Here is a 24068-nt window from a genome sequence, read left to right as displayed (position 1 = left end):
GCTCCGATCTTCCGTGTTTGTTGCACAGGGCACCGTGCACTACCCACTTCATTCTGAAAAATGCCATCTTCCAAGAACCAAGTAACAGAGTCCTTCGTCAAGAAGACCCAGCATATCAACGCTTACCTCTCCATCGAGGTGGAACCCTGCCCAGAGCCCCCAACATCAAATTTGTCAGCCCTCGACGACAGTAACCGGTCCCGTATCATCTCGAGGCTGCACCTATTGCTACTCTTGCCACTACTGGCTGTAGTGATCATCGGAGTGGCCTCTTCTAGCACTCCATTGCGTACGGCTGAGGCTGTACGTGAACAAGAACCCGAAGACGCCCATGACTATGAAAAACGTGAAGTGGAGAACTGCGTGCCCTACGATATCCGCTCGAATATCGTGGGTTCTCAAGCTGTGGTGGAATGGTCAACTCGACGCACTTATATCCCTCAAGTGAACCTTCAAAAAGCTGGTGATGACAGCCCCGCTCTTGAGAATCCGTGGCGTTCATGCCACGACGTGGCCGACGTGGAAGTACGCTACCGTCGTCTTGGAGCAAACGATACGATGCTACTCATTGGGGATAGCAACGAGCCATTCACCAGGAAAGTGGCTACTACTAACACTTCCGACACGGCCTCGTTCAATGCCCATTCGGTTCGAATCGATCTCCTGGAAGGAGAAGAGGACATAGCGTACGAGTTTACTGTCGGCTCGGCGTTCCACGGTTGGTCGGCCGTGCACCGACTTGGTTTTAATGTCCCGTACCGAGGAGACGAAGCCGAGCGATGCCGTCCAAAGCACGTTCACACAGCATACGGCCGCACACCAGGCAGCTTGTCTGTACAGTGGATGACCAAGCAATTCTGCGCAGAGGGAGACACTCAGTTGAAGTTAGTGGAAGGATACCATGCTCACATTGAGGTCGAAGGCCCGAAGGCGACACCTGTGGCGGCCTGGGCCAACACGACACTATTCGAGGACGAAGGTGAAGCGCAGTCCAAACGCTGGATGCATGTTGTGAGACTAGAGGGACTGAAACCCGACACGAGATATACTTACGTCGTGGGCAACGCGCACTACTCGTCGTGGTCGATTCCGTATGTCACTAAGACTGCCCCTGCACTGCTGCATCCTAGAGAGAAGCCCAAGCCTACGCGGTTCCTCGTCACGGGGGATATTGGCTACCAGAACGCGGCCACGCTGCCGATGATGCAGTCCGAGGTGGCTGAAGGTTTCGTGGATGGTGTGGTGTCTATCGGAGACTACGCTTACGACCTGGACATGATGGATGGTCATGTCGGGGATATCTTCATGCAGCAGATCGAGCCTTTTGCAGCTAGTGTCCCATTCATGGTGTGCCCCGGAAACCATGAACATCACAACACCTTTAGTCACTACTCGGAACGCTTTCGACTCATGCCAAGTAATGAGAACGAAGGTGTACAGACTGTGCATATCGGCGGACGTTCGAAGGAAGCACGGCCCAAGGAGGTGCCGAACAACTGGTTCTACTCGTTTGACGTAGGGCTCGTGCATTTCGCGGTTATCTCCACGGAGATTTACTTCAAAAAGACCTTCGATGTGGACGGTGACGTGATTGCACGACAAGAAGCCTGGCTGGAACAGGACCTTGCCAAGGCCAATGCGAACCGGGAGCAGACTCCGTGGCTCGTTGTGATCGGCCACCGACCCATGTACTGCACCTCCGACAGCACCAACTGCGGGGATAAGGCGGCAATGCTGCGGGTCAGACTTGAAGACAAGTTTTTCAAACACGGTGTTGATGTGTATCTGTGCGGCCACCAGCACAACTACGAAAGAGCATTCGACGTGTACAAGTCTCAGACATGGAAACGGACGCACAACATGCGCGCCACAACGCACATCTTGACCGGAGCTTCTGGGCAGTACCTCACGACGATCATGCGTAAGGCATTTGAACGACCAGCGGAGCCCTGGGACGCCTTCCGCAATAACGTTTTTGGATACTCGCGCATGGAGGTCGTGAATGCCACGCATCTGCATTGGCAGCAGATTGAAGCCGACCCAGAAAACCCAGCGGCACGTGGACATTATGGAGAAATCATTGACGACGTGTGGCTCGTACAAGAACGGCATGGCAGCTACGAGACCAGTGCAGTGTCATAAATGTAGTATACAAGTAATGTATTATTCATTAAGTACTGTTGAAGATATCTATTCTGACGAAAATATATCCGCGTAGGCCACTTGTCAATTCTAGAATCACCTTCAGAAATCCTAAATGAAGACCGCGCTCTGCAGTAACAACCTGGAGGTTTACTTGGCACGTTTTGAGAGGACTCCTGCGCCTTTAACTTACGACCACCAAAATAGCCAATAGCCAATGGTTTAGGATACTAACCGACTGCCAAAACTAGTAATTCTCGCCAAATGGTGTTTGGATTCTGGCACAAACTCCACAAGAATGGCCGGCAAAAAGACCACGATATGTTCCTCGTTTATAGACTTCGTCGACTGATAGTGGATTATTGTGTATTCGTGGTTACCAGCGGAATCTTGAAGGGTGCCGTAAACGGCACCCGTGACAGAATTTTGAGCTAGCCAACAAGGAGAAAGCGAGACAGCGTTCGTACTTTGGCAACCATTTCATCATCGTTGTTTTACAATGTCCAGAGTAACCAGAACAAGCGTAGCACCACATTTGAAACCCCATCACATGACAAATGTAGCACCACACTTGAACTCTCGCAAGCTCGCAAACGAAAGACTACTTCGAGTTAAACTCGTCGTAGGTGTAGTGCTGCTGTGCCAGTGACAAACACCAAGCGACCGTATTATTCTGCAACGAGTCTTGATTCCTCCTCAACCCCTGTCCACCTTGCAGCATTTTCAATGGTCTCCGTTCCACTGCCTTTTGCGTAAAGGATTTACGGTATCTTTTATCAGATCTCTCGCTGGCCACAGAACTGACGCGAATGTGAAACTCGTAGACCGGGTTAACAGCTCGAGAAAAGACGCAGTTTACAAACACCGCTCACTTGAGAATTTTCCTTTTCACCCCATTGCCGAAAGATCAAACAGCCTTTCTCAACCGTACCAACCTCTCATTGTCGGAAACCAGAGACCCCATGGTGTTTTCTGACATTTTGAAATTCAAATTTGGACCCTTCTGGTTCAAGACCTCGATCCTCTTGGTCAACGTGATGCCTTTCGGTACACGAAATGCCACATATGTCCTCCGCGTGGAGCGTCCGAGCTTTTGTGGTGGTCGCATTGAACTCCCAATCGGTCACCACGGGTTTCCGATCGACCTCCTCACACTTTCTGCTAAAGACCGTCGCAAACTGCAGTTCACCATTCGCTACGGCGCGAAAGGCAAGAAACTCCGCTTTCTCGCACCAACCGCGGAAGTGTACGGCCACTGGATCTCAGTCCTCCACCAAGCCTTCGAAGCCAACATCAAAGTTGCCAAGAGAACGTGCAGCCAGATTGTCAGTTCCACCAGCAACACCAGCGTTGGTGTCTCCCCCAGTTGCTATTGCAGCAACTCCGACCTCCAGAAGACTACTGTCCTCATTGACATCGACTCCACGAGTGAACAGCAAGGGTCGGAGATGGATATGTCTGTCACTACTTCTGAGTCATGCTACCAATATGGTAGCATTGTCGCCGATATCGACTCCAGCAGCAACCACGACAACTTTGACGACTTTGACGAGTCTCCAGCACCCAGAGCCGCAACTCACATTGCAACCATCGACAACCCTTTTGCACCAAGTGTGATGGATGTCGTTTATGATGATGATAGCAACGACTTCGATAGTCCCGAAAGCTCGGGTGAGCTAGAGTCACCCCTCACTTCATCGGTTAATGCACCCCCGACAGATGAAAACGCCAACACTGGCCAGCAAAAAGTGTTTTGCATGACCATTGACCACGACAGCACAACTGCCTTCTCTGTTTACGTGCCGCCACAGAAAGCGCGTGATAGTCAAACTGTCCGACGTGCTGAGGTGTTCGACCTGTCATTCGCGAAGTGGGCCGGGTGGATGGCCCGCGATATACGTGATGGCAACCTGCCAGAGGCATTTTGCGTAGCGCGCGATACCTGCAAGCGTCTGGAGTTGAACGATATACTGAACATCGTCCAGCCATACTTCGCGTGACAAGGTAAACTGAGCTGGATGCCACTTTCCCGTCACCTTCATCGAATCCCTAGCTGATCTCGTTCGATGACTTCGTTCCCAACCATTCTAGTCCCTCACCGAGAAGTGTCATCATCGCACTTCCTCGAGATACAACGACAAGTGCCCAGTGCACTAGTTAGACTTCATCACTTGCGCCATTCGAGACAACCTCCGGCCATTATTGGCGAATTTCAATTCTGATCACACTTCTGCTAGCACCACTTCATTTAATTTAATCAACAGTTTTTTCACAATGATACGAATCAGCGCAAGTCGCTCGGTCCTTCACCAGTCTTCACTTCTTTTCAGACTGGTTGCGCTACTTTCCCAAGTTAGCTGATGAGGTGTGTGGAGTAGGCCTTCGTCGAACTTTTGTCGACTTCGCCGGATTCGAAGACTTCTCTCGACGGTACCGCTTTTTTTACAGTCTTGCAAGCGCTTTTTGCCGGGCGAGGAGGCGACATTTCCTTATCCGGTTCATCACGCATAGTGTTTTTGACCTTTGCCTTCACAACGAACTGATCCAATTCGCGCTGCAACTGGTCGCGCAACTGAGGTGTGTTGTACGTCTCAACACGCTCCCGCTGCAACTCGTTACTGAACGAGCTGAAGACCCTCCAGTATTCGTCTTCGTTTTTAAACAGCATCAACTCGTACTTGCGGGACTTGAACCTGTTACTATCATCGATTTCAAACGCAGTATCAACCAGTGCGCGCTTGAGTCGCTCTCGGATCGGAAGAAGGAGCTCGTCGCTGTTTGGCAACCCGATGATGGCAAGACTGAATACCATTTGCATGGTGTCCATCGGGAAGTCAGCATCTCGGAGCTTCTTCTTCACCTCGTCGAAGCATGTTCTGAAGTCGCCGCTTGCAAGTCCACAGACCACCAACCGGAAATTTTCCCTGTACTCCTTGTTATCCTCTTTGATGCCGACTTTTTTTTGGCTAGGTCCATCAGCTCAAAATTACCGTTCTTCGAAGACCCAGCGGTGAGAATGCCTAATGTTAAACTGAACAGGCCGTACTTGTTGAGGCAGATGGAAGCGTCCATGCGCGAGGCAGTAAAATCCCGAAAAGCGGCATTCGCCGCAGCGTACGAATCCGTGGGAGTGGCATTGCTTTTTCACGGTTGGGTGGTTGGTTGTTGCGTGTGCTCGAGGAAGCAAATTGGACAGTGGAGGTAGATACAACTTGCCACGGCAATCTTGCTGACCATCACTCTGACGGCAACTTCATGCTTTCGCCGTAAAACCTTGTATTATTGCCAGAGCTGTACTATAAAGTGCCTTCAACTTGAGTCCATAAAAGAGACTGATAATACAGTTCGTACTCGTTTAGGTACGCCAACTGCCTCTCTGCACTTTCTCCAATGGGGCGTCTTCCACACTTCTGCTCGCGGTCGTCTCACGCACTGCCTTGTACGCTGCGTCCGTGTGTGCTCTCCAGGTTCGCTGCATCCGCTTACTCCCCCGCGTCCGCTGGCCAAGACTCCCGCGAGTCAGCTACCAACCTCACTTTCGTCATAGCGTTCTGGAACAGTCCGGGCCACGCATCCTAAATACTCCATCGCGACAGGGCCAAAACGATTATGAGTGCGCCTCCCGCAGCCACTTCCGTACCGGAGCCCGCGGCCGAGCCGCCCGTGACCGCAGAAAGAGCGCAACTGTCGCTCAAGGTGCGGACGCTGGACCAAAGGACGTATCCGATCACTATCTGCGCGACCGCATCCGTACCGCAACTCAAGGAGCTCGTGGCCGCCGAGACGGGCGTGACGCTGGCTCGCCAGAGACTCATCTACCGTGGCCGCGTGCTCAAGAATGACCAGATGCTAGCCGCATACTCGCTTGAAGATGGTCACGTGCTACACCTAGTGGTGCGGGCCGTGCTGCCCCCCGACGGTGCTGGCCAGGCGCCGGCTACTGCTGTTTCCAATCCAGACCCTAATGCAGGCCAAGGTGCCCCTCCGGCCGGCGGACGGGCCCCTGCTCCGTACCACTACGTGCGTCCAGAGCGTCTACATGTGGAGCGTACATATTATCATAACGAGTTTGAGCGAATGGCCAGGTCGAGATTGCGCCAGCAGTCGCCGCCGCCGCCGCCGAGAGATAACGACGAACCGGATCCGACGATGGGGCGGCTAGGTGGTGGTGGTGGTGGTATGCCGAGTCGTGTGGTGATGGGCGCGACCATCTCGATGCCCGAGGGCGCGGATGTGAATATGCCATTTCTTAATTCGATGATCGCCAACCTTGTCAACCAGGTCGAAGGTGGCATTGAAGGCGAAGGGTCAACAGCGACGCGAGGACGACGGCGCACGACATTTTCACGCGAAGCTTTAGGCGGTGGCACTGCTGCCGAGATGGAAGAAGCAACAGCCAGAGCGCTACGTCACCACCACCGGAATCGAGACGGATCTGGCCGGCAACGCCAAGGGCGACGTTCTTCGACTTCTAGTGCTGAACGGCAGGCGGCGTTGCGTGCTCGCACGGGCGTCCGACTTGAATCAGTTCGTGCGGCGCTGGACGACGCGTCTCTTGACTTCCCTGCAGATCTGACAGCACTACCACAAGGTGATACCAACGCAGCCATGGCAGAACTTCAGCAACAAGTGGAGATGTTTTTGACCCTCATAGAACGTTTTGGACCAAGACTTCGTCTCCTGTCGGCTGCACTTGCCCAGCGCGACCGCATGGGTGTGACGTATCGTCGTGATGCTCGTGCAGCATCGCCAACTGGGCCTGTTGCACCCCCAACCGAGCCTACTGCATCCGCTGGCCCTACTGCAGCTGTGCCTGGGTCTAGTACGGCAGCAGTTGAGTCATCTTCGGACAGCACAACCAACACTGGCAACGCTGCTGCTGCTATTGCCGAACCAACGGTATCAACTCGCCCTGTGCTCCGTGCCATTGAGGCGCTGCAAACAATCGGAGAATCTACAGATCTGCTGGCACGCATGGCACGGCATGCGTTTGTTCGCCAGTCGGTACTGTTGGGTGAACCAGTTTCGAGACGTCTAAGTACGTATACTGTGGGTGGCGATAGAATTCAAGCGACACTGGATCTAGGAACAACTACCGCAGGGGGCACAACTGTAGCCGACACAGCGACAACACAAGGATCGACTCGTGCTGCAAGAGCATCAAGTGCAGGTAGGTCCCGGCGATTTAGGATCAGCGCCGCGGATCTACTGAACGGCAGAAGCTCGACAACAACAAGAGGAACGAGTGCTGCTCCAGCTGTGGCACCCGGCTCAACACCTGACGTTCCAGTGGATCTCACAGGGTCGATTGATGCCGTGGCACCGGCACCAGGAGCGGCAGCGTCTACCCAGTCAGCCCCCACGCGCAGTCGACGTATGGATGCGGCACCAAACGATGTTAATGGCCCTGCACCACCCGCCGGAGCTCACATTTCGATCTCTGGCATGGGTTTGCCACTCATGTCGTCGGTTGTGTTCCCGTTCTCCCTCGCTGCGGGGCTGGGCGGCAGTCATGCGACCACAACGTGGAATTTGGCGGACTTTGTGAGTCGACTGATGAGTGAGCTGCCAATCTCCACGCTTTACGGAGTCATGGCTGGCGACGCCACTCATCTTCACCATATCCTTGCGCACGTTGGGTTTGCATTGTTCAGCGGCGTTGATGTTCCGCGGGTGACGAGGCCGAATATCCGTACGTGGGCACAGGACCTCGTCGCTGAACTCCGTCGTTTGTTGCGCTCGCATACGTTGCCTGCTGACGTGCTGGATCACGTTACTGGCTCTGATGAACGGCGAGCGGCGCTTGGGAACGAGTTGCTGCGTGTTGTGGAGCCATTTATCCCAGACCTGGTCGACTATCTGGTTCGTGCCACGTCCGCTAGTCGCGCTGCTGCATTTGGAACAAGCAGCGCAACTTTCCTGCGCACGATGGCTCAGCAGATCGTTCGTCAACTACGGACCTACGCGAGAGGTGACTCGACGGAATCTGAAGATGACAGCGACGAGCGCTTGAAGTGTTTGCTGCGAGGACTTCTTGCGTGGCTCGGTATGAACGAGCACATCGCGATCTTTGCTGTCGATAGTCTGCTGTGCTGGACTGAAGGAGACAACTCTTCCAGCCGTCGTGGCCGTACGCGTCAACGGGAGGAGAATGGCAACGAAGCTGGTGCCGGCGACGCCCCAGCGACCAAACGACGGCGTGAATAAGGCTGAAGGAACTGTAGCCGCCATTCTTGTGGAGTGGATAGTAGGATAGGAAATATCTACATAATGCAGATCTGTCATCTTGAACACATGCAAGCTGTCTTGAAGTAAACTTAGCTTCGTATATGATGCATGAGGGGCAAACGTACTGACTCTGTTGATCTAATTCGACAGAGGGTTCATGGTCGGGAACTTGGGGTACACGCGCTTATATAGGTGGAGGCACACGGTGTCGTGCTGCTTGATGGGCTTGTTGAAAACAGCCTTCAGATCACCATGCGTACCCAGAGACTCCTTGATGTGGCCGGTGAGGCCGTGTTTGGTCACGAGCTCCACTGGCTTAAACCACCGAATGTCCTCCGGCGAGTGGAACATGTATCGAACCACAGCCTTGCGCTTCTTCACCTTCACCGGCGTGCCTGTGACGATCACACGCTTAAGCACAACGCGGTCCGGGTTCACGTTCTTTAGCGTGCCAGAAGCCACGAGCTGGCCGTCAGGCTTGAAGAGCAGCAGTGAAGCAGGTTGGAATGTCACGGGGCCGTACACGGTGGCCACACTCCAGCCACTTTGCGGGAGGAAACGCTGGAACAGATGCTGGTCGCTCTTCAAGCTCTGATCGCTGAAAACAGGCTTGCCTGAGAATCGTCGGAATCCGCAGTGGAAGGACAGCTCCTCCTTAGACTTGAGTGTCTCGCCCGCAAAGGACGAAGCGCGCTGCACTGAAAAGTTAAGCACACTCAGTCGGTTCTCGTGCTTCAGCAGTGCGCCCATGACAAGAGGACCAGCCTGGATACGTGCCTGTAGCTTAGCCACAGGTACAGCTTTAAGGTGCAGAGTCACGTAGACACCGGACGGCACGTATCCCATCTCACCGAATTCGTTCGGCAGAGCCTCGCTGGCAAGAGATGACGCGACGGACGCAGAGTCCTCCACGTCTTCCATGGCCATCGACGAAGCACGTGAACGAGTCTGCTGACTCTTGGACTTACGACGCAGCTGGTCCTTCATGGCACATTCGGCATCCTTGCCGCGCGCAAGGGCAAGACGCTGCACCATAGCAAAGTCCTCGAACTGGAACAGACGAGCATAGTCCGAAGGAAGCGACTCCTTCGGGTCCCAAGCACTCGTGCGCAGCGACTTCATGCCGCGGTATCGGGCGAAACGCACACGAGCGGGCTGGTCCACAGGAGCGTCCACCTCGTCCGGGAACGTCATGTTTTCCTCTTCATCCTTGCGCTTCTGGGCCTGATCAACATAGTCATCGTCCACCATGAACATGTCGTCATCATCATCGTCATCATCCCCAGTTTTACAGAAGTCCTGATTAACTGCGGCGTCTTCCTCGTCCTCTTCATCCTTCATTTCGTCCTCCTCGTCATCTCCATCGAGCCATGCAGCCTGGTAGCTAGAAGCACCCTTGTTGGCAGCAGTTTCCGCCTGGCGCTGCTTCTTGGCCTCGGCTTCGGCTTCAGCGATTTCCTCGTTCGTCGGCCACGTCTGCTCCGACGCGAACGGGTCGTACTCGGCCTCGAAACGAAGGTCCTCTTGAAGAGCAGGGTCGGCCGTGGCCAGCACCAATACCTCATCCTGGCCAGCAGCCGTCGGAGCAACTGGAGGCTTGGCACTCATGTCAGCATCCAACTTTCCGTGCTGCACCTGACGCGCCGCCGCACGGGTGATGCGGCTCATCTGGAACGTGCCCACGTCGGTGATGTGGATCAGCTGGTTGACCGATAAAGGCTTGCCGCGCAAGTATCCGTTCACCTGCAGCTCGCCGACCTGTTCTCCCTTCTCGTTCTGCGATTCCGTGCCGGGCACGAACGTGGCCGTCGTGGCCAGCATGTACGAGCGCGCCTCACGCCAGTGAATAACCTTGGGCGACAGCGTAATCAGCACGCGAGACAACTGGCCGGGCACATTGGACAGCGCCACCTTAGCGTTCTCGCCGAACTCCGTGGCAAAGAACTTGTTGCCTAGTTTCTTGAGCTCGGCCTGTCCCTTGGCCGTGTGCTTCTCCAGCCCCTGAATGACACCCACCGTAGTCGGCAGGCCCTGCGCACGCACGGCCGACACGATCTTGACGCCTTCCTCGCTCAGGCCGCCGTCCGCACCGTTGTGCACGGACAGCACGAACACCACAACGTCAGCCACCTTGGCCGCGTCCAGAGTCACGAGCAGATTGCAGCCGCAGTCAATGACACACAATTTCTGTTTGTGTTGGCTGAAGACGCCGACGGTGCAGTTCTTGAGACCGATAGCGTCTTGGGCCGGTTCCTCCACGCTGGACGCGCCTTCCAGAATGCTCTGCTGCACGTCGGCCAAGTTGGCCAAGTCGCTGAGGGCCACCAGGGCCACAATCTTGGGAGGGCCGAGCGCACCGCCCAGTCCAAAGCGACGTTGCAGCAGCAATTCTTCGCGCTTGTTATCGCGCAAGTGCTTCTGGCGTTGCAGACGGGCAGCTTTCTGGCCCGACAAGCTCATGCTCCCGATGCTTGAGCCGGTGCTGCGCACGCTGGATCGACGGCCTTCGACCTTGCCGCCAGAGCGTCGCGCCAGTAGCGTCTTGGAGTCATGGCGTCCAGTCTTGTGCTTCTTGTTCTTCTGCTTGAGCGGCCCGGAGCGGTGGTGGTGCGACGTCATGCTCGAGGAATGATACACTATGTCCAAGCGCTGCTGGCCAGCCGAAGCGAATGAATGGCGAGTGGTTAAATTATTGTAATTTTATTTGCAACTACTGTACAAAGCACAATTATATTTATAAATAGGTTTTGAAAATAGTAGAACTATCAGTATTGACGCATAACCATTGGAGATGCCAGACCTGACGGAGGACGAGGACACGACGTCGCGCTTCCTGGCCAAGTACGGCGTGGCCAAGCTGGCCGAGCAGTGGAGCCTGTCGCCGGAGGTGCGTGCTACGCTGGCCAAGCTAAATATTCGCTCGTTCTTCCCCGTACAGGCTGTGGCCATCCCGAAGATCCTAGCCAGTGACAGCGACCGCGTGACGGATATCTGCATCTCAGCGCCAACAGGTAGCGGTAAGACGCTCACATACGTGGTGCCCATCGTTCAGCGCTTATTGCCGCGCGTTGTATGTCGCGTGCGAGCGCTCATCGTTTTACCCAGTCGTGACCTGGCCGTGCAGGTACACCAGATCGTACAGCAGTTTGTCCAGGACACACCGCTTAAGTGTGGGCTGGCCATCGGCCAAAACAACTTTGCAGCAGAGCAAGCCGCCCTGGTGGGCGCTGTTTCAGGGGCCAGGGTGGCCTCTACGACTGATGGAGGACACAGCTTGGTGGACATTCTGGTGGCCACCCCGGGCCGTCTAGTTGACCACCTGGAACAGACGCCAGGCTTCACGCTGCAGCACCTGCAGATCATGATCGTCGATGAGGCCGACAGACTACTGAACCAGTCGTACCAGGACTGGATCCCCAAGGTATACGCAAGTGTCTTCAACGGCCAGGAGGTGGACGAGGACGGTCTGGCCGTTGGCGTCGGCGTCACCTGCCGCCGCCAAGATTCCATCAACAGACGCCGCATCCGTACGCCGCTCACACGAGTATTACTGTCTGCTACATTGACACGTAACCCGAGAAAACTGGCGGCCATTGGTATGAGCAATGCTGAGCTGACCAAGATCGGCCGCATTGACGATCCGCTGGCCGATAACGCCAAACAGGGCACTGCCGGCGATTCGGACGATGAGGATGAAGACGGCGACGAAGCTTCTGGAGCTGCGAATATGTACTCGACGCCAACGAATTTGGATGAATACTGGATCGAGTGTGACACTGGATCGAAGCCGCTGGTGCTGTTGGAGCTACTGAGCGAGTTTGCAGGATCACTGTCCATTATCTTCACGGCCAGTGTGAACTCTACGCATCGTCTGGCCCGATTGCTCCAATTGTATTCTACCGACCCTGAGCGTATTCGTGAGTTCTCCAGTAGTCTTTCGCAGAAACAAAGATCGGCCTTGGTTGCTGACTGCAAAGCTGGACGTGTGGAGACAGTCGTGTGTTCCGACGCAATGGCCCGTGGTATGGATATCGAGGACGTCGCGAACGTCGTGAACTACGACGTGCCGTCGTTCATAAAGACCTACATCCACCGTGTGGGTCGTACAGCTCGTGCTGGCCGTCATGGCCGTTGCGTGACGCTCGTGAAAATGGGTCAGATGAAGGGCATGATGCGTATGCTCAAGAAGGCCGACAATAATAAGCTGAAGCCGTACCCGCTCCAACAGGAGCACATGAAGACGCTGGTGCCTCGCTACACTGATGCTTTACAACAGCTTAAGGACACACTCGAAGCAGAGAAGGCTGGCAAGCTCCAGGCCACCTCTATTCTTCGCAAAAACAAGATCACTACAAGTGAGCGCAACAACGATGACGTTGCAGAGGAGGGGAATTTGGATGAGGAAGTTGTTACTGCAGACAAGAAGCGAGCGTTCTCGGTGCTAAACGCGCAGCTGGAGCGGAACTTGGGACACAGAAAAGTGCGCAAGGAGTGACCAACCAATCACCTAGATAGATAGAGTACCAACATGTTGCAGCTTTAATTCTATGCCGACGTCTGCACCTCAGTATCCGTCTGTGGAGGTGATTCATCCTTCTCGTCTTGTCGACGTTTCTTGCTGGGAATTGACGGTTCACCGCGCTCTGCTCGCTCCTTCTCAATCTGTATACGCTTGAGATGGTACTTGTGTCCTTTTGAACGCAAGTGCTCAGCCCATTGTTTCTTACCTGTGAATTCCCGGCCATTACAGACCGTACACGTGTTCTTCTGAAACTTATCCTCTAACGAAGCTGCTGGAGTCTCGGGATTTTGTTGCTGTACACTCTGGTACGTCGTGATCTCCTCACCTTTCAGGAACTTCTGAGCAATGCCAATAGCAGGTTGAGCCACAAGCGTCTCCCATTTCGAGACATCACTGCTATCCACTTGGTAGACCGGGATGTTCTTGGTAACAAACTTGTTACGGATCCACGAGAGCTGACGCCGAGCATACTGGCGTGTTGCAATGTTCAATTGTTCAATGCACGCGTTCAAGATGGTCTCCAGCTCCGTGGAACCCTCTTCTTGAGCGCCGTTATTCGCCTCTATCGCGTCGAAATAGGGCAGGAATTCCTTGTATCCAATAGCTTGTAGAATGCCAACCGAGTTCTGAGCGTCCTCTTCATCGTCACTGTCCGGGTGCATCCGTGGCGGGTTCTCCTTCACATGTGCACGCAGGCCACGGATCTCTTCTACCAACCCAGAGCTTAGCATCGTATCCACCCTCTTTGCCAGACGTTCACTAAGCACCGGTTTGCTAGCGTGTACCCAGAAGGCACAGGCGTCGAAATATTTCTCAATGTTCCTCTGCTCTTGTTCCTGTTGGGCCAGCAGCTCACTATGAGCCACACCGGTCTGCTCGAAAACTTGAAGACTGCGCTGAATCTTACGCACGTTGTTGACGTGCAGCCGGGCGGCCATCACTGGGTCCACAGCCTGAAGCCGTGCGTATAAGGCTTCTGATGTACGTTGTTCCTGTTGCTCCTTGAGGCCAGTGGCCGAGGCCTTGAACGGTACATCGTCCAGTAGCTGTGACTTCCAGAGGATAGATTGCGTATAATACATGGTGCCGCCTACGACGATGGGCACTTTGCCTCTGGCCAAGATGTCGTCGATGGTCTGCAGCGCCAAGCGCTTGAATTCGAGCACATCGCAGCGGGAACTCGGGTCCACCACGTCGAAGAGATGATGCGGTATGCCCTGCTTCTCCTGCTCCGTGATCTTAGCCGTGGCCACGTCCAGTCCGCGGTACATCTGCATGGCGTCTGAGTTGACAATCTCGCCACCTACGGCCTTGGCCAAGTCCACTGACAGCTTGGTCTTGCCCGCGCCCGTTGTGCCGATCACCACCAGCACCTTGCGCAGCGCTGTCATGATTACCGAATTGATTGGCGACACGAACACTGGACTAAAGTATGGTGGATTCTAAAAACAATTTTTAGAAATGTAGTTCTAGTTCTACAGTCGTGTTGATAGTTGCATGCATTGAACTCATTGTCGAATTCACACGTCAATCGACATGCCAGAAAATGCTTTGTTATTTGTTCGCCTAGCACGAAAAAGCGTTCACACTGTTCACCGCTAAAATATTCCATCAGTCAAAGGTAAATGTGTTACGGCCTGGTATCCTCCAATCTTGAACACCTTTCGATCTCCTCCATATTACGGTATCGAGCAGTGAAATTCCAATACAGTGTACATGTGCATTCACGCTGGTACTTCTGCATCCTGGTCGTCTACTGTCACGATGTCCGTTTACTAGCCTTGGAGATCAAAAACTCCGTGATACTTGCGATCTTCTTCTGCTCCGGTTCTGTCAGTAGCAGCGGTTTCTTGTTCACTGCAGCACCTTCAGCCTCCTTCGCACTTGCTATCGGCGCTTTGATACCGACCGCCACCATACTTTTTAACTTGAAAACCTTGCCGAACGTCTTGGAAGACAAGTGCAGCACGCAAATAGGCACCTGATGCAATCTGCAAAGTAGTGGCAAATAGCCGAACGCCAACGACTCGGGGTTGTTGGCAAAGATCGCCACTTTCACTTCGCGTCTGGCCACGGATCGGGCCACTTGGTTCACTCCTTGCACCGCGTGACTGCGCGTGGTCGGCACGTCGGCAACCTCCTTCTGCAGTCTATCTAGCACAATATCGCGATCCTCCTTGGCCAGCTCCACAAACTGTGGCGCTGTCCATGGCCGCACGATATCTACTGTGCTTCGGGTCTTACGCTTCTGCTTCTTGGCTCCAGGCCGCTTGAATTGCGTCGCCACAGGCACCTTCGCTTTCGCCTTTGCCATGATTACACCAAAAATGCTGGTCATAAAGCCTCAATAGAACGGCGAACAATCATTGGTCAAAATTCTTCTGTTTTAAACAATCCATTGTGGATGTTCAGTTTTCCGACCTCAGTGCGGAAAAGGGAAGAGGCTTCAGCATGGGGAGGTTTTTGGGAGCGTCACCCACAGCGAGCAGTGAGCGCGGCCGCAGATACGAGATGCTTCCAGGTGACAACGACGAAGTGGAGAGCCCGCAGCAGCCGACGGCCGGCTCTACAACGCCTTCTACGGCCGATATCACGCGTGTGACGTCACCGATCAATACGTCTGCGAGCCGACCGGCTCTTATGCGCAGTGACAGCGAATCCAGCGCGGAGGAAACACAGCACCCGACGCTACAGCGTCAGCATCAGGAGGTGGCCGAGGAAGGAGGCATTTCAAAGGAAGATAGAGAGACACCTGAGACGAAGGAAGAGGACAAGAAGGAGGGCAAGAAGGAAGACGCCGACCAACAGCCCGAAGAAGACGCAGACCCCGAGGCCATCCACGTCCGTATTCTGGACTTGAACGGCAAGTTCTTTAATATTTCGTGCCGGCTGGACTGGACCGTGGCCCAGATGAAGCAAAAGTTGCTGGAAAGTACCGAGGTGGCCGTGGCCTCCCAAAGACTTATCTATCGCGGCCGAGTACTGGAGGATGAGTCCTCACTCGATAGCTATAAGGTCGAGGATGGCCACACTATTCACCTCTTTGTAAGGGCCGCGCCCACGCCCGACCCTGAGATCTTAAATACTGAGCTCAATGCCAATGGGAGCTCCAGTTCGGCCCGAGATGATGGCATCACGGTTGTAAACATCAACAGCGACATTGTGTCCTCGGCCGTATTCCCGTCCGACTCGGCCAGACGTGTAGACCCGCTGATGCTCGACTCCGCGCTGGGTAACTGTGCACGTCGCGTGAAGCTGTGGAGTTCGTTCTTGTTGATTATCTACACAATGAAGGTTATGGGCCAGTTTGCACTGCTGGCCAATGACCAGCAGCAACGAGCAGCCCAACAAGAACAGGAAGCAGCGGGTGCCAGTGGCACGGACCGACCAATGAACAGATACGATGAATACCCGCAGTACTACACGCCGGACCCGCTGATTGGCGGCCTCGAGCTCATGGTTCACTGCTTCGGCGTGTACGTGGGCTGTGTGGGCTTTAAGGCCGCACACGACACGGACATTCGCCCCATTCGATTCTACTGCCGAGGTGTCGTGTGGCTTGCTATATTGACAGTAGCAGAACAAATTTACACAACTGTGCAGATCTCCGAATCGGATTTCCCAACGGAGAGAGTGCAGTATCCCTACGGCGGACAGGGCCCCACGAAGGACGACATCGTGTCGGCCAACATCTTCCAGACGATCATGCTCGTAGTCATGTGGATCATTGCTATTCGCCATTCGTATCTGCATCAGCGTGAGGTTTCCATCTACAACCAGTCGTTCGCAGCGGCTGCGATGAATGCGGCACCTCCTGTTCACCTACCTGAAGTGGTGTAATCAGATACAAGATCCGGTAGCTGGCCCCAAGTGAACAAGAAATATATATTTTGAAATGTGTATTGAAGTGGCATGCAAGTGGCACGGAACAAGATTGCAGTTCTGACAGCGATTTTGTTTTTGTTTGATTTGAACAGAAGACATGCGCGTTCGGATTTGAACCACTCGGTTCAGGGGTGGCAATGGCGGTTTTGTTGTTTGCGATTGGCAGGGTCAAAAATATCCTTGTGGAGTTCACGTGCAACCGCCTCAGCACGGGATTCATCCCTTGACAGATTAAGTTGTGGGGAGTTAGTGAAGAAGGTAGTCGGCAAGGTGGATTTCTGACGTAAGACTGCACCAAGATGTCGGCGGCGGATTTCGATGACATTTTCGGGGACGATCCGAAGATGGACGCGACTGCAGCACCCACCTTGACGAATGCTAATCTGGACGACGACGAATTGTTCGGAGAACCGAGTGGCAAAGTTAGTAAACCTGCTGAGACTGCAGGTGCTCAACCTGCTCACGGATCAAACTGGGAGCATATTGGAAGTCGCGAACAGGATGAATTTCTGTCGTGGCTCGATGACGGAGGGGTTTCCCCGACGGCAACGACAGCAGATACTTCAACCCCAGACACACCACCGTCGTCATCGGACTTTGTCCCTCCACCTGCACCTGTGCGTTTAGCTGCTGTTTCCGAAGCCTCATTTGCTAGCGTCTCACTCGACGATAACGACCATTTCGATGAGATGCTAGACGGCACTAGCAACGGCAAACCTGCACCGACAACTACGTCTGATGCGCCAAGCAGTTTATCTTTTGATCATAACGATGATCTCGACCGCATGCTAGACGGTGTTAATGCACAACCGAGATCCAACGAGCATACTCCAACTCCAGCAGCTACAGTTGGCAGCATTGCACTAGACGCCGACGACGATCTTGATCGAATGCTGCAGGGCACCACTTCACAAGCAAGTGTGACATCAAACTCTATCTCGTTTGACGATGACGATGACCTGGAGCAGATTGTTAAAAGCGCTGGCGCAAGTACCTTTGTTCCAGGTGCTCCTGTAGGTAATATCTCGCTTGATGATGACGACGACGACGACCTTGAGAAGATTGTCCAGAAAGCGAGCAAGCACGCCAATCCAAGTAGCTCGCGTGAGAACAGCAGCTCGTCGTTGCAGATCAAAAGTCAGGTCCAGACGCCGCACAAGGTTCAAATCGGTACGATAAACCACTCTGCATGCCCTCGGTTTAGTTTCTCACTTGTGTTGCATGTTTCCAGATGTGTTGGCAGTGCGACAGACATTCCTTGAGACAGGAGAACTCCCAGCAAGCTCTCGGCTTGCACTTTGGCAACGAGCTGTCCAGGTACAGCAGTATTGAACGATCCGTGTGTTGATATGTATCTAACGTTTTGTTATCACCGCTTTAGCCCGGAGCAGAGGATTCGGCTTCGATGTATGCGGTCCAGACAACTTCACGCTCACTTCCAAGCCAAGCCTTGCTGCGTAAGGAGGTGGAAGCCTTGTGCTCACGTATATTTTCGAGTGCAGCTCACGCGCGTATTCTTCGTGAAATGGGTGACAACATGCGTGGCACCCACTTGCTCTTCATTGACAGTGCTGAAACACTGCTCACTCACCTGTGCAGCCAACTCAATATTGACTACTTCTCGGAAATGGCCCTTACCTTCGCACCGCTGTTGATTGCGAGTGGCAGTGAACCTCTTCACCCTGAAACAGTGGAGACACTCGCAGCTACATGCCGTCGATTTCTGCCGCACATCAGCCAGAAGATTCCCCTCCGTTCATCAACTACCTGTCGACGTCCGCTACTCAAGCGAATGTTGCTCTACCATGCGCCACGACTTGCTTCTCACTTGAACGAGCACTTCCCAACGTGGAATCAAGCGCCTCCCGAGGAATGCGATGAAACCAATGACAGTGGCGCTATCCCAGACTCGTGGCTTGCATCCCTCTTCGAGGGTGAAAATATTGTAAGTGATCTTGCCAACTTCGACTTCTTGCTCAAGGTTTGGGACTGCAGTTTGGTACTGGAAGCTTTCTCTCTGAAAGAGAACGTGCCACTTACGACGGGATGTTTCATCGCACTTTATGCCATTGTGACGGCTGAAAAACCGTTGATGCGCATGCAAGGCGAGCAACTTCGCCATTGCATGGCGTCGACTCTCTTTGACACGCTGCTCCGCGGCGAGGCGACGAAAAACAAGGTCTTTATCCAAGGTATTTGTCACTTAATGGAATCCACGCCATCATGCATCTGTGCTAAACTTCGCAGTTCCGGCGTGCCACCACCAGTGGTCGATAACGATGTAAAGTCTGCAGATGCTCAAGCGCCAGGAACTTCCAGCAATTTCGGGATGAACAACCTGCTGTCGGCGTCGACACAAGGATTGAAAGATGTGTCGAACTTGATGATCGACATGCCGGTGAAGTTGATGATCGATATGCCCGTCAAGTTACTCACAATGGTCCCGCTAAATCCCATGGCAGCTTTGTCGTCTCCGACATCCAGTTCACTGACGGATTCTCCAGAAGCGCAACAGCTTTTCTATCTCCACGTGCAGGCAATGGACGTAGCTTCTGTCGCTGTAACGCTGGAGGTTAGTGAAGTCATTCCATCGGTATTTGGAGGCATTCAAGGCCACGAAACTGGATCACTTCGCTACTTCATCGTGGACTGCCGTGGCCAAGAGGATATGAGGCGTGGCCAAGTTCCTACTGCTTTCCACTTTGACCCGGATACTATCTCCGACCCTGCTGTGCTTGATCAAGTTCTCGCTATAATGGGTCCCCTAAAAAGCGCTGGAGTGCACATTTGCGTTATGGGGCAAGGACATGCGCACATTGCTGAGGAGCTGCGTCAATTCCAGCAGAAACAAGGTGTGGCATCAGCTTCACCGTTCTCCTTGAGCGAAGAATTCCTCGAGACGTACGCGAATGACCAGACACGAGTTCAATCCACGATCGAGTTCTTGCTGAAGCACGAGTTCCCACGCGTGAGTGTCCTAGATGGAGGTTACTCTGCTGCTCATGGGTATCTCTTCCGCTCTTGCAGCTTAACTGTGGACGACCTGGCAGACCACGACACTCCCAACTGCAAACTGTGCCAGCATGACCGAAGCATGGAAGCTGTTATTCCTCCTGTTGCTGGAGCCTCGAACGTGGGAATCGTTGAAGAAAAGAAGGAGTCTGTGCATAACTCTGACTCAGTTTTTGCAGCGAGTGCACGGACTGGAAGCTCAAGAACGAGTGAGGCCTCCTCAAGCATCACCATGGACGACTCTGGCTTCACGGATATCAACCTCTCTTCTCCTCCTGCCAACATCAAACACCCTCTGGCCGGTTCGTACTACTCGAGCTTTACAGGAGCCTTCAAAACCGGTGGCAAAACACTCCTGAGTCCGACGATGGACGGCACGAAATGGCTCCTTAAGAAATCTGCCGCTACCACCGCTGAGTTTGCCAACGCTGCAGCCAACATGGGAAACATGGGCAATAAGACCCGTACTGGAAGCATGAAAGATACTGCCGCAGCAAGCAAGACCCCGGGTACTCCTCCTAAAGAGGCAAAGCCAGCGATGCCGAATCTGAGCAAATGGCGTAACTCGCTGGTAGCGATGGGTTCTGAAAGTCTGGACATGCTCAAGAAAGTGGAGTCAGCAATGGAGCACGCCGTCGAGCAAGCCGCTGTCGCTACAACAGCGACCACAGCTAAGGTCAGGGTCCCGTTCCCGTCAACCTTTTCGCCTACCACAAAGGAAGCAGGAGCCGTGCCATCACCGCCAGCAAAGGCGCCAGGTGCCAGCACAAGTCCCGCTAGTACGCCTCCTGCTCCGCGAGCTTCTCTTTCAGCTGACCCTGCTCACAGTAAATTTTTCCACGAGTCCACAGACGAGATGTTCACGATCGATGACGACGATGACGAAGATCAGGAGGGACACTTTGTTCAAGACGTCGAATCAAGCGAAAGTCGATCACCTTTGACGTCAAGTTTCGCGAGAGATTCTCCTGTTGGTGCTAGTGTTGCTGGACCTATTCGCGAAGTTGTCAAGGGTCAAGTTAATGAGCTGAAGAAAGGTATGACGGTGAGTCGCACGCAAATGTTGCCATGCGTGAGTAGCCCATTCTTCGCCTGCTACAAAAAGAAGGCACCTACCGGAAATGCAGGTGCTAATTCCCATGCTAGCATGCATCCTCGCCGCGTTGTCGTGATGGAGAACCATCTCGTGGTACTGAAATCTGCTACCCGCAATGAGGACGACTTGTTCATCGTAAAATCTTGCCACCCGCTGTCGCACGTTACACGAATGACCTGCCTCAAGAAGAACGCGCTAATGGTGAGTATCTACTACAAGTGGAAGGCTGACAACGGACAGATTATGGAGAAACGCAATTCGTACGAGGTCCAGCAGCGTGATGACTTCATCAAGGCTGTTAAGACAACCATGGAAAAGATGTAGGCAACAATTGATCAGCCATAGCCAAACGTCAAACTCTCCTTCAAATAGGCATCTCAAAATACACACTCCATTCGCATGCGACGTTGCAGGTTTAATTATGCAGGACTCACCGTCTTCGATCTTCACTTTCGCTCTTGCCACCAAAGATTTTCTGCCATGTCAGACAAGAAGCGTGAATCACTAGCGTCCAAGATCGATGAGGTTGCTCGCAACCAGATCTGGCGTGAGCAGCTCAAGACCGAGTATGAGATGGAAAGTGTACTGACACCGTTCCAGCTCAACCCGAAGACACGTACGTCTTGCTTTGACTGACTCTCAACCCGTTTTCTTCGTCCTCACAGTTTTCTTGAATAACCGGTTGATAAAACAGTGAGCTCGATCACCCTCAAGCCCACGCAGACCCACCCAGCAGACTTCGGCAAAGTACAAGATGACCAGGAAACACGTGAACTGGCCGCAAAACTACGCGCAGTCACAAAGAGACCCACAGAGAAACAAGCCCTACCAATGACTGAAGCTCAGCGAGTCGGGTGGCTTCACGATATGGCGAGCAAAGGAATCCGAGCAGACATGCATCAACGAATGTTCAAGGGCCGTGGCAGGTACATCCACAAGCTCTTATCTTCCGTTATTCAATACTAGTACGATTCTTACCTGGTTATCTTGCTTCTTGAAGCTGCGATGTCACCAAATTCGCCGACACTTACTGCACTATGGCAGGCTGCAGTCCATTTGCCGACAAGTCGACTCGCTGATCCAGGACCACCGGAACAGAGAGAGGAAAATAACATGTTATAACCAACATATAAGAAAGGCTACGCCCAAAAAACATATTAAAGCTCTCCTTCCTCCGTCATCTCCACCATCGACGAGATTCCAATATCTCGACCTTGCGCTTGTCTTTCCCATCTTCAGGCACTGGAACCTCCATCGAAGAGAAGAGAACAAAGAAGGCAACCAGAGAGCTGTCTACCTACACGTCTGTTGGCGGGGGAGGTGCTGTGATTGATCCTCGTCGCTCTGTTCGATGAGGAATAGCCTCTCCTCCTGCACCAGGCGCACTAACAATACTGGACATTGACGACTGCTTCGTGATGGGTGGAAGCATGCTTATTGTCGGTGATGAAAGGGGCTCCATCCCAGCAACTTCCGCGTTTTCGTCCAGCAACGTCAATTGGTTGCGTAGCTCCTCGATATGAGATAGCACCACGCGCCTATGGCCCTTTTTCACATCCATGTCGATAAGGTCATCCTCGTCAATAGTAGCCACACCACGCAGCGTATCGAATCCATCTTTCTCAAAATTCTGTGCGTATTCTTCCATTTTGAAGAATTTGAGCCAGTTGTAAACGGTCTCGATGTCTAAAGAGGAACACAAAGTAACAAGTGATCAGACACGGACAAACGGGCTTGCACTTTTCCAACATGACATACTTCTGCTTCTTGGAGCGACGTTTTCCTCTTCATCGCCTATAGAGCGGCCATTATCGTGCTCCAGCAACGACGCTGACGTCTCGTCATTCGTTGAGTAGTCGTCATTGCCTTCCTCCCATGCTTGCAGATAATTAGCAAGAGAGCTGTGGCCGGCTTCAAATGCACAGCGCGATGGACTCTTGTTCGTCTACAAGGCAAGAGTAAACATGAGCAAAGAGACAGGTCAGGTCCTCCACTTCAACACCGCGACAACAGATCGCTAGATAAAGATGTCAAAACGCCAACCAGAGTCAACGAAAGAAACTCTGACGAGTCTTGAGCCTTTCGAATGAGCCAAAACGCGCACTCCTTGTTGCCTCCAAGCGCAGCACTGTGCAGTGCATTGCGGCCAAACTGCAGCAGTTGGAACAACAGATAAGATATTACTAAATCACGCCATAGCGCAGCAAAACTTAGTCCATTCGACGAACCTTGTCAACGTCCGTCCACACAGCGAAGTGTTCGCTCAAGAGTTTCAGAGTAGACAAATGTCCGAACTCTGCAGCCCAGTGCATGGCGTTTTTGCCGTTCTGTATACAACGACACCACAAAACGTTTACTCGATGGTCCTCACGAGATATTTTGCTTCATCTCGGTACCTTGTCGCGCATAAACCGCAAAGGGTAAGCTCCGTTGATATCGGCGATAATTCGCGCAATTTCTTCGTCGTCTCCCTCTTCCGCCGCATGCACGAATTTCTACAAAAGAATTCCACATTAGCAATCTCCTTTTAAAAAAAAATTGTATGGCAACACGTGTGATACCTGTGACGTCTCGTACCAGCTCTTCAGAAACTGCACGCACTTCTGCTTGTGTTTGTCCTTCGCGATCTGGTACGCCGTCTTGTTGTCCTACTCGTGCAGAAACTGTCAATTAGGGGCTATTTTTTTTCGCTAAAACTGCAATTGCACGCACATAGCTCGTGATGTGGATGTCGATGCCCTTCATACAAAGGTACTGGATGACCTCCTTGCGTCCCTTCGATGCCGCCCAATGCAAACAAGTGCCTCCATACTGCACACAATATAACGCATCAGCCACCATTCCAACCTTTTCCGCTGAGCTAACACACACCTCGTCGACCGCATTAATATCAATGGGACTGGGACACTCCTCCAACAAATACGCGACCACGTCCAGGTGGCCATTAATGGCGGCAGAGCAGTGTGCCAGGCGACCAAACTTATCAGGCGCGTCTAGCGGCACTCCGTTCTCCACTAGGAACTGTACAACCTCCAGGTGGCCGTAGAAGGCCGCATAGTGCAACGCTGTCTGGTCATCGTGGTCAGTGGCGCTCCAGTCCACGCTGCCATGCGAGCCCATCCATTGCACCACGTCCAGTTGGCCAGACGCCGCCGCGCCATGCAGTGCTGAGCAGCCGTGCTG

At 53.3% G+C, this 24068-nt stretch overlaps 12 protein-coding genes across 13 annotated transcripts; 7 read left to right on the top strand and 5 right to left on the bottom strand.

The window, feature by feature from the left end:
* Nucleotides 1-60: 60 nt before the first annotated feature.
* Nucleotides 61-2142, top strand: PPTG_14468 (hypothetical protein; the record flags this gene model as incomplete). The annotated part of the gene is made up of 1 exon (XM_008911783.1): nucleotides 61-2142. The coding sequence occupies one exon, from the start codon at nucleotides 61-63 to the stop codon at nucleotides 2140-2142; it is 2082 nt and encodes a 693-aa protein (XP_008910031.1).
* A 962-nt stretch (nucleotides 2143-3104) lies between these two features.
* On the top strand, nucleotides 3105-4142 carry PPTG_14467 (hypothetical protein; the record flags this gene model as incomplete). Its single annotated transcript, XM_008911782.1, has 1 exon — nucleotides 3105-4142. The coding sequence occupies one exon, from the start codon at nucleotides 3105-3107 to the stop codon at nucleotides 4140-4142; it is 1038 nt and encodes a 345-aa protein (XP_008910030.1).
* Nucleotides 4143-4276: 134 nt separating this feature from the next.
* PPTG_14466 (hypothetical protein) lies at nucleotides 4277-5214 on the bottom strand (the record flags this gene model as incomplete). The annotated part of the gene is made up of 2 exons (XM_008911781.1): nucleotides 4277-5108; nucleotides 5189-5214. The coding sequence occupies 2 exons, from the start codon at nucleotides 5212-5214 to the stop codon at nucleotides 4496-4498; spliced, it is 639 nt and encodes a 212-aa protein (XP_008910029.1). The 3' UTR covers nucleotides 4277-4495.
* A 321-nt stretch (nucleotides 5215-5535) lies between these two features.
* On the top strand, nucleotides 5536-8442 carry PPTG_14465 (hypothetical protein). Its single transcript, XM_008911780.1, has one exon. It carries the CDS (start codon nucleotides 5752-5754, stop codon nucleotides 8347-8349), a length of 2598 nt encoding a protein of 865 aa, XP_008910028.1. The 5' UTR covers nucleotides 5536-5751; the 3' UTR covers nucleotides 8350-8442.
* On the bottom strand, nucleotides 8095-11049 carry PPTG_14464 (hypothetical protein). Its single transcript, XM_008911779.1, has one exon. It carries the CDS (start codon nucleotides 10987-10989, stop codon nucleotides 8509-8511), a length of 2481 nt encoding a protein of 826 aa, XP_008910027.1. The 5' UTR covers nucleotides 10990-11049; the 3' UTR covers nucleotides 8095-8508.
* A 69-nt stretch (nucleotides 11050-11118) lies between these two features.
* On the top strand, nucleotides 11119-13014 carry PPTG_14463 (hypothetical protein). The gene has a single exon (XM_008911778.1). The coding sequence runs from the start codon at nucleotides 11162-11164 to the stop codon at nucleotides 12863-12865; it is 1704 nt and encodes a 567-aa protein (XP_008910026.1). The 5' UTR covers nucleotides 11119-11161; the 3' UTR covers nucleotides 12866-13014.
* Nucleotides 13015-13144: 130 nt separating this feature from the next.
* On the bottom strand, nucleotides 13145-14283 carry PPTG_14462 (tRNA dimethylallyltransferase; the record flags this gene model as incomplete). The annotated part of the gene is made up of 2 exons (XM_008911777.1): nucleotides 13145-13185; nucleotides 13218-14283. 2 exons carry the CDS (start codon nucleotides 14281-14283, stop codon nucleotides 13145-13147), a joined length of 1107 nt encoding a protein of 368 aa, XP_008910025.1.
* A 75-nt stretch (nucleotides 14284-14358) lies between these two features.
* PPTG_14461 (hypothetical protein) lies at nucleotides 14359-15234 on the bottom strand. The gene has a single exon (XM_008911776.1). It carries the CDS (start codon nucleotides 15228-15230, stop codon nucleotides 14652-14654), a length of 579 nt encoding a protein of 192 aa, XP_008910024.1. The 5' UTR covers nucleotides 15231-15234; the 3' UTR covers nucleotides 14359-14651.
* A 169-nt stretch (nucleotides 15235-15403) lies between these two features.
* PPTG_14460 (hypothetical protein) lies at nucleotides 15404-16732 on the top strand (the record flags this gene model as incomplete). Its single annotated transcript, XM_008911775.1, has 1 exon — nucleotides 15404-16732. The coding sequence occupies one exon, from the start codon at nucleotides 15404-15406 to the stop codon at nucleotides 16730-16732; it is 1329 nt and encodes a 442-aa protein (XP_008910023.1).
* A 344-nt stretch (nucleotides 16733-17076) lies between these two features.
* On the top strand, nucleotides 17077-21209 carry PPTG_14459 (hypothetical protein; the record flags this gene model as incomplete). Its single annotated transcript, XM_008911774.1, has 3 exons — nucleotides 17077-17947; nucleotides 18009-18094; nucleotides 18159-21209. The coding sequence occupies 3 exons, from the start codon at nucleotides 17077-17079 to the stop codon at nucleotides 21207-21209; spliced, it is 4008 nt and encodes a 1335-aa protein (XP_008910022.1).
* Nucleotides 21210-21365: 156 nt separating this feature from the next.
* Nucleotides 21366-22034, top strand: PPTG_14458 (hypothetical protein; the record flags this gene model as incomplete). The annotated part of the gene is made up of 3 exons (XM_008911773.1): nucleotides 21366-21501; nucleotides 21580-21811; nucleotides 21886-22034. 3 exons carry the CDS (start codon nucleotides 21366-21368, stop codon nucleotides 21962-21964), a joined length of 447 nt encoding a protein of 148 aa, XP_008910021.1. The 3' UTR covers nucleotides 21965-22034.
* Nucleotides 21709-24068, bottom strand: PPTG_14457. Of its 2 annotated transcripts, XM_008911772.1 has the most exons (9): nucleotides 23757-24068; nucleotides 23598-23696; nucleotides 23447-23533; nucleotides 23282-23380; nucleotides 23114-23212; nucleotides 22929-23036; nucleotides 22644-22830; nucleotides 21864-22571; nucleotides 21709-21743 (listed from the first exon to the last, which is right to left on the bottom strand). In XM_008911772.1, the coding sequence occupies exons 1-8, from the start codon at nucleotides 24003-24005 to the stop codon at nucleotides 22183-22185; spliced, it is 1317 nt and encodes a 438-aa protein (XP_008910020.1). In that variant the 5' UTR covers nucleotides 24006-24068; the 3' UTR covers nucleotides 21709-21743; nucleotides 21864-22182. The 2 variants fall into 2 exon arrangements, with proteins under 2 accessions (XP_008910020.1, XP_008910019.1); XM_008911771.1 differs by lacking the exon at nucleotides 21709-21743 and having other exon boundaries at nucleotides 21812-22571.

The sequence above is a fragment of the Phytophthora parasitica genome (genome assembly GCF_000247585.1).
Source record: "Phytophthora parasitica INRA-310 unplaced genomic scaffold supercont2.43, whole genome shotgun sequence".
NCBI lineage: Eukaryota > Oomycota > Peronosporomycetes > Peronosporales > Peronosporaceae > Phytophthora > Phytophthora nicotianae.
Note: the sequence above shows the minus strand (reverse complement) of the source record. Positions and strands in the feature narration are given on the sequence as shown.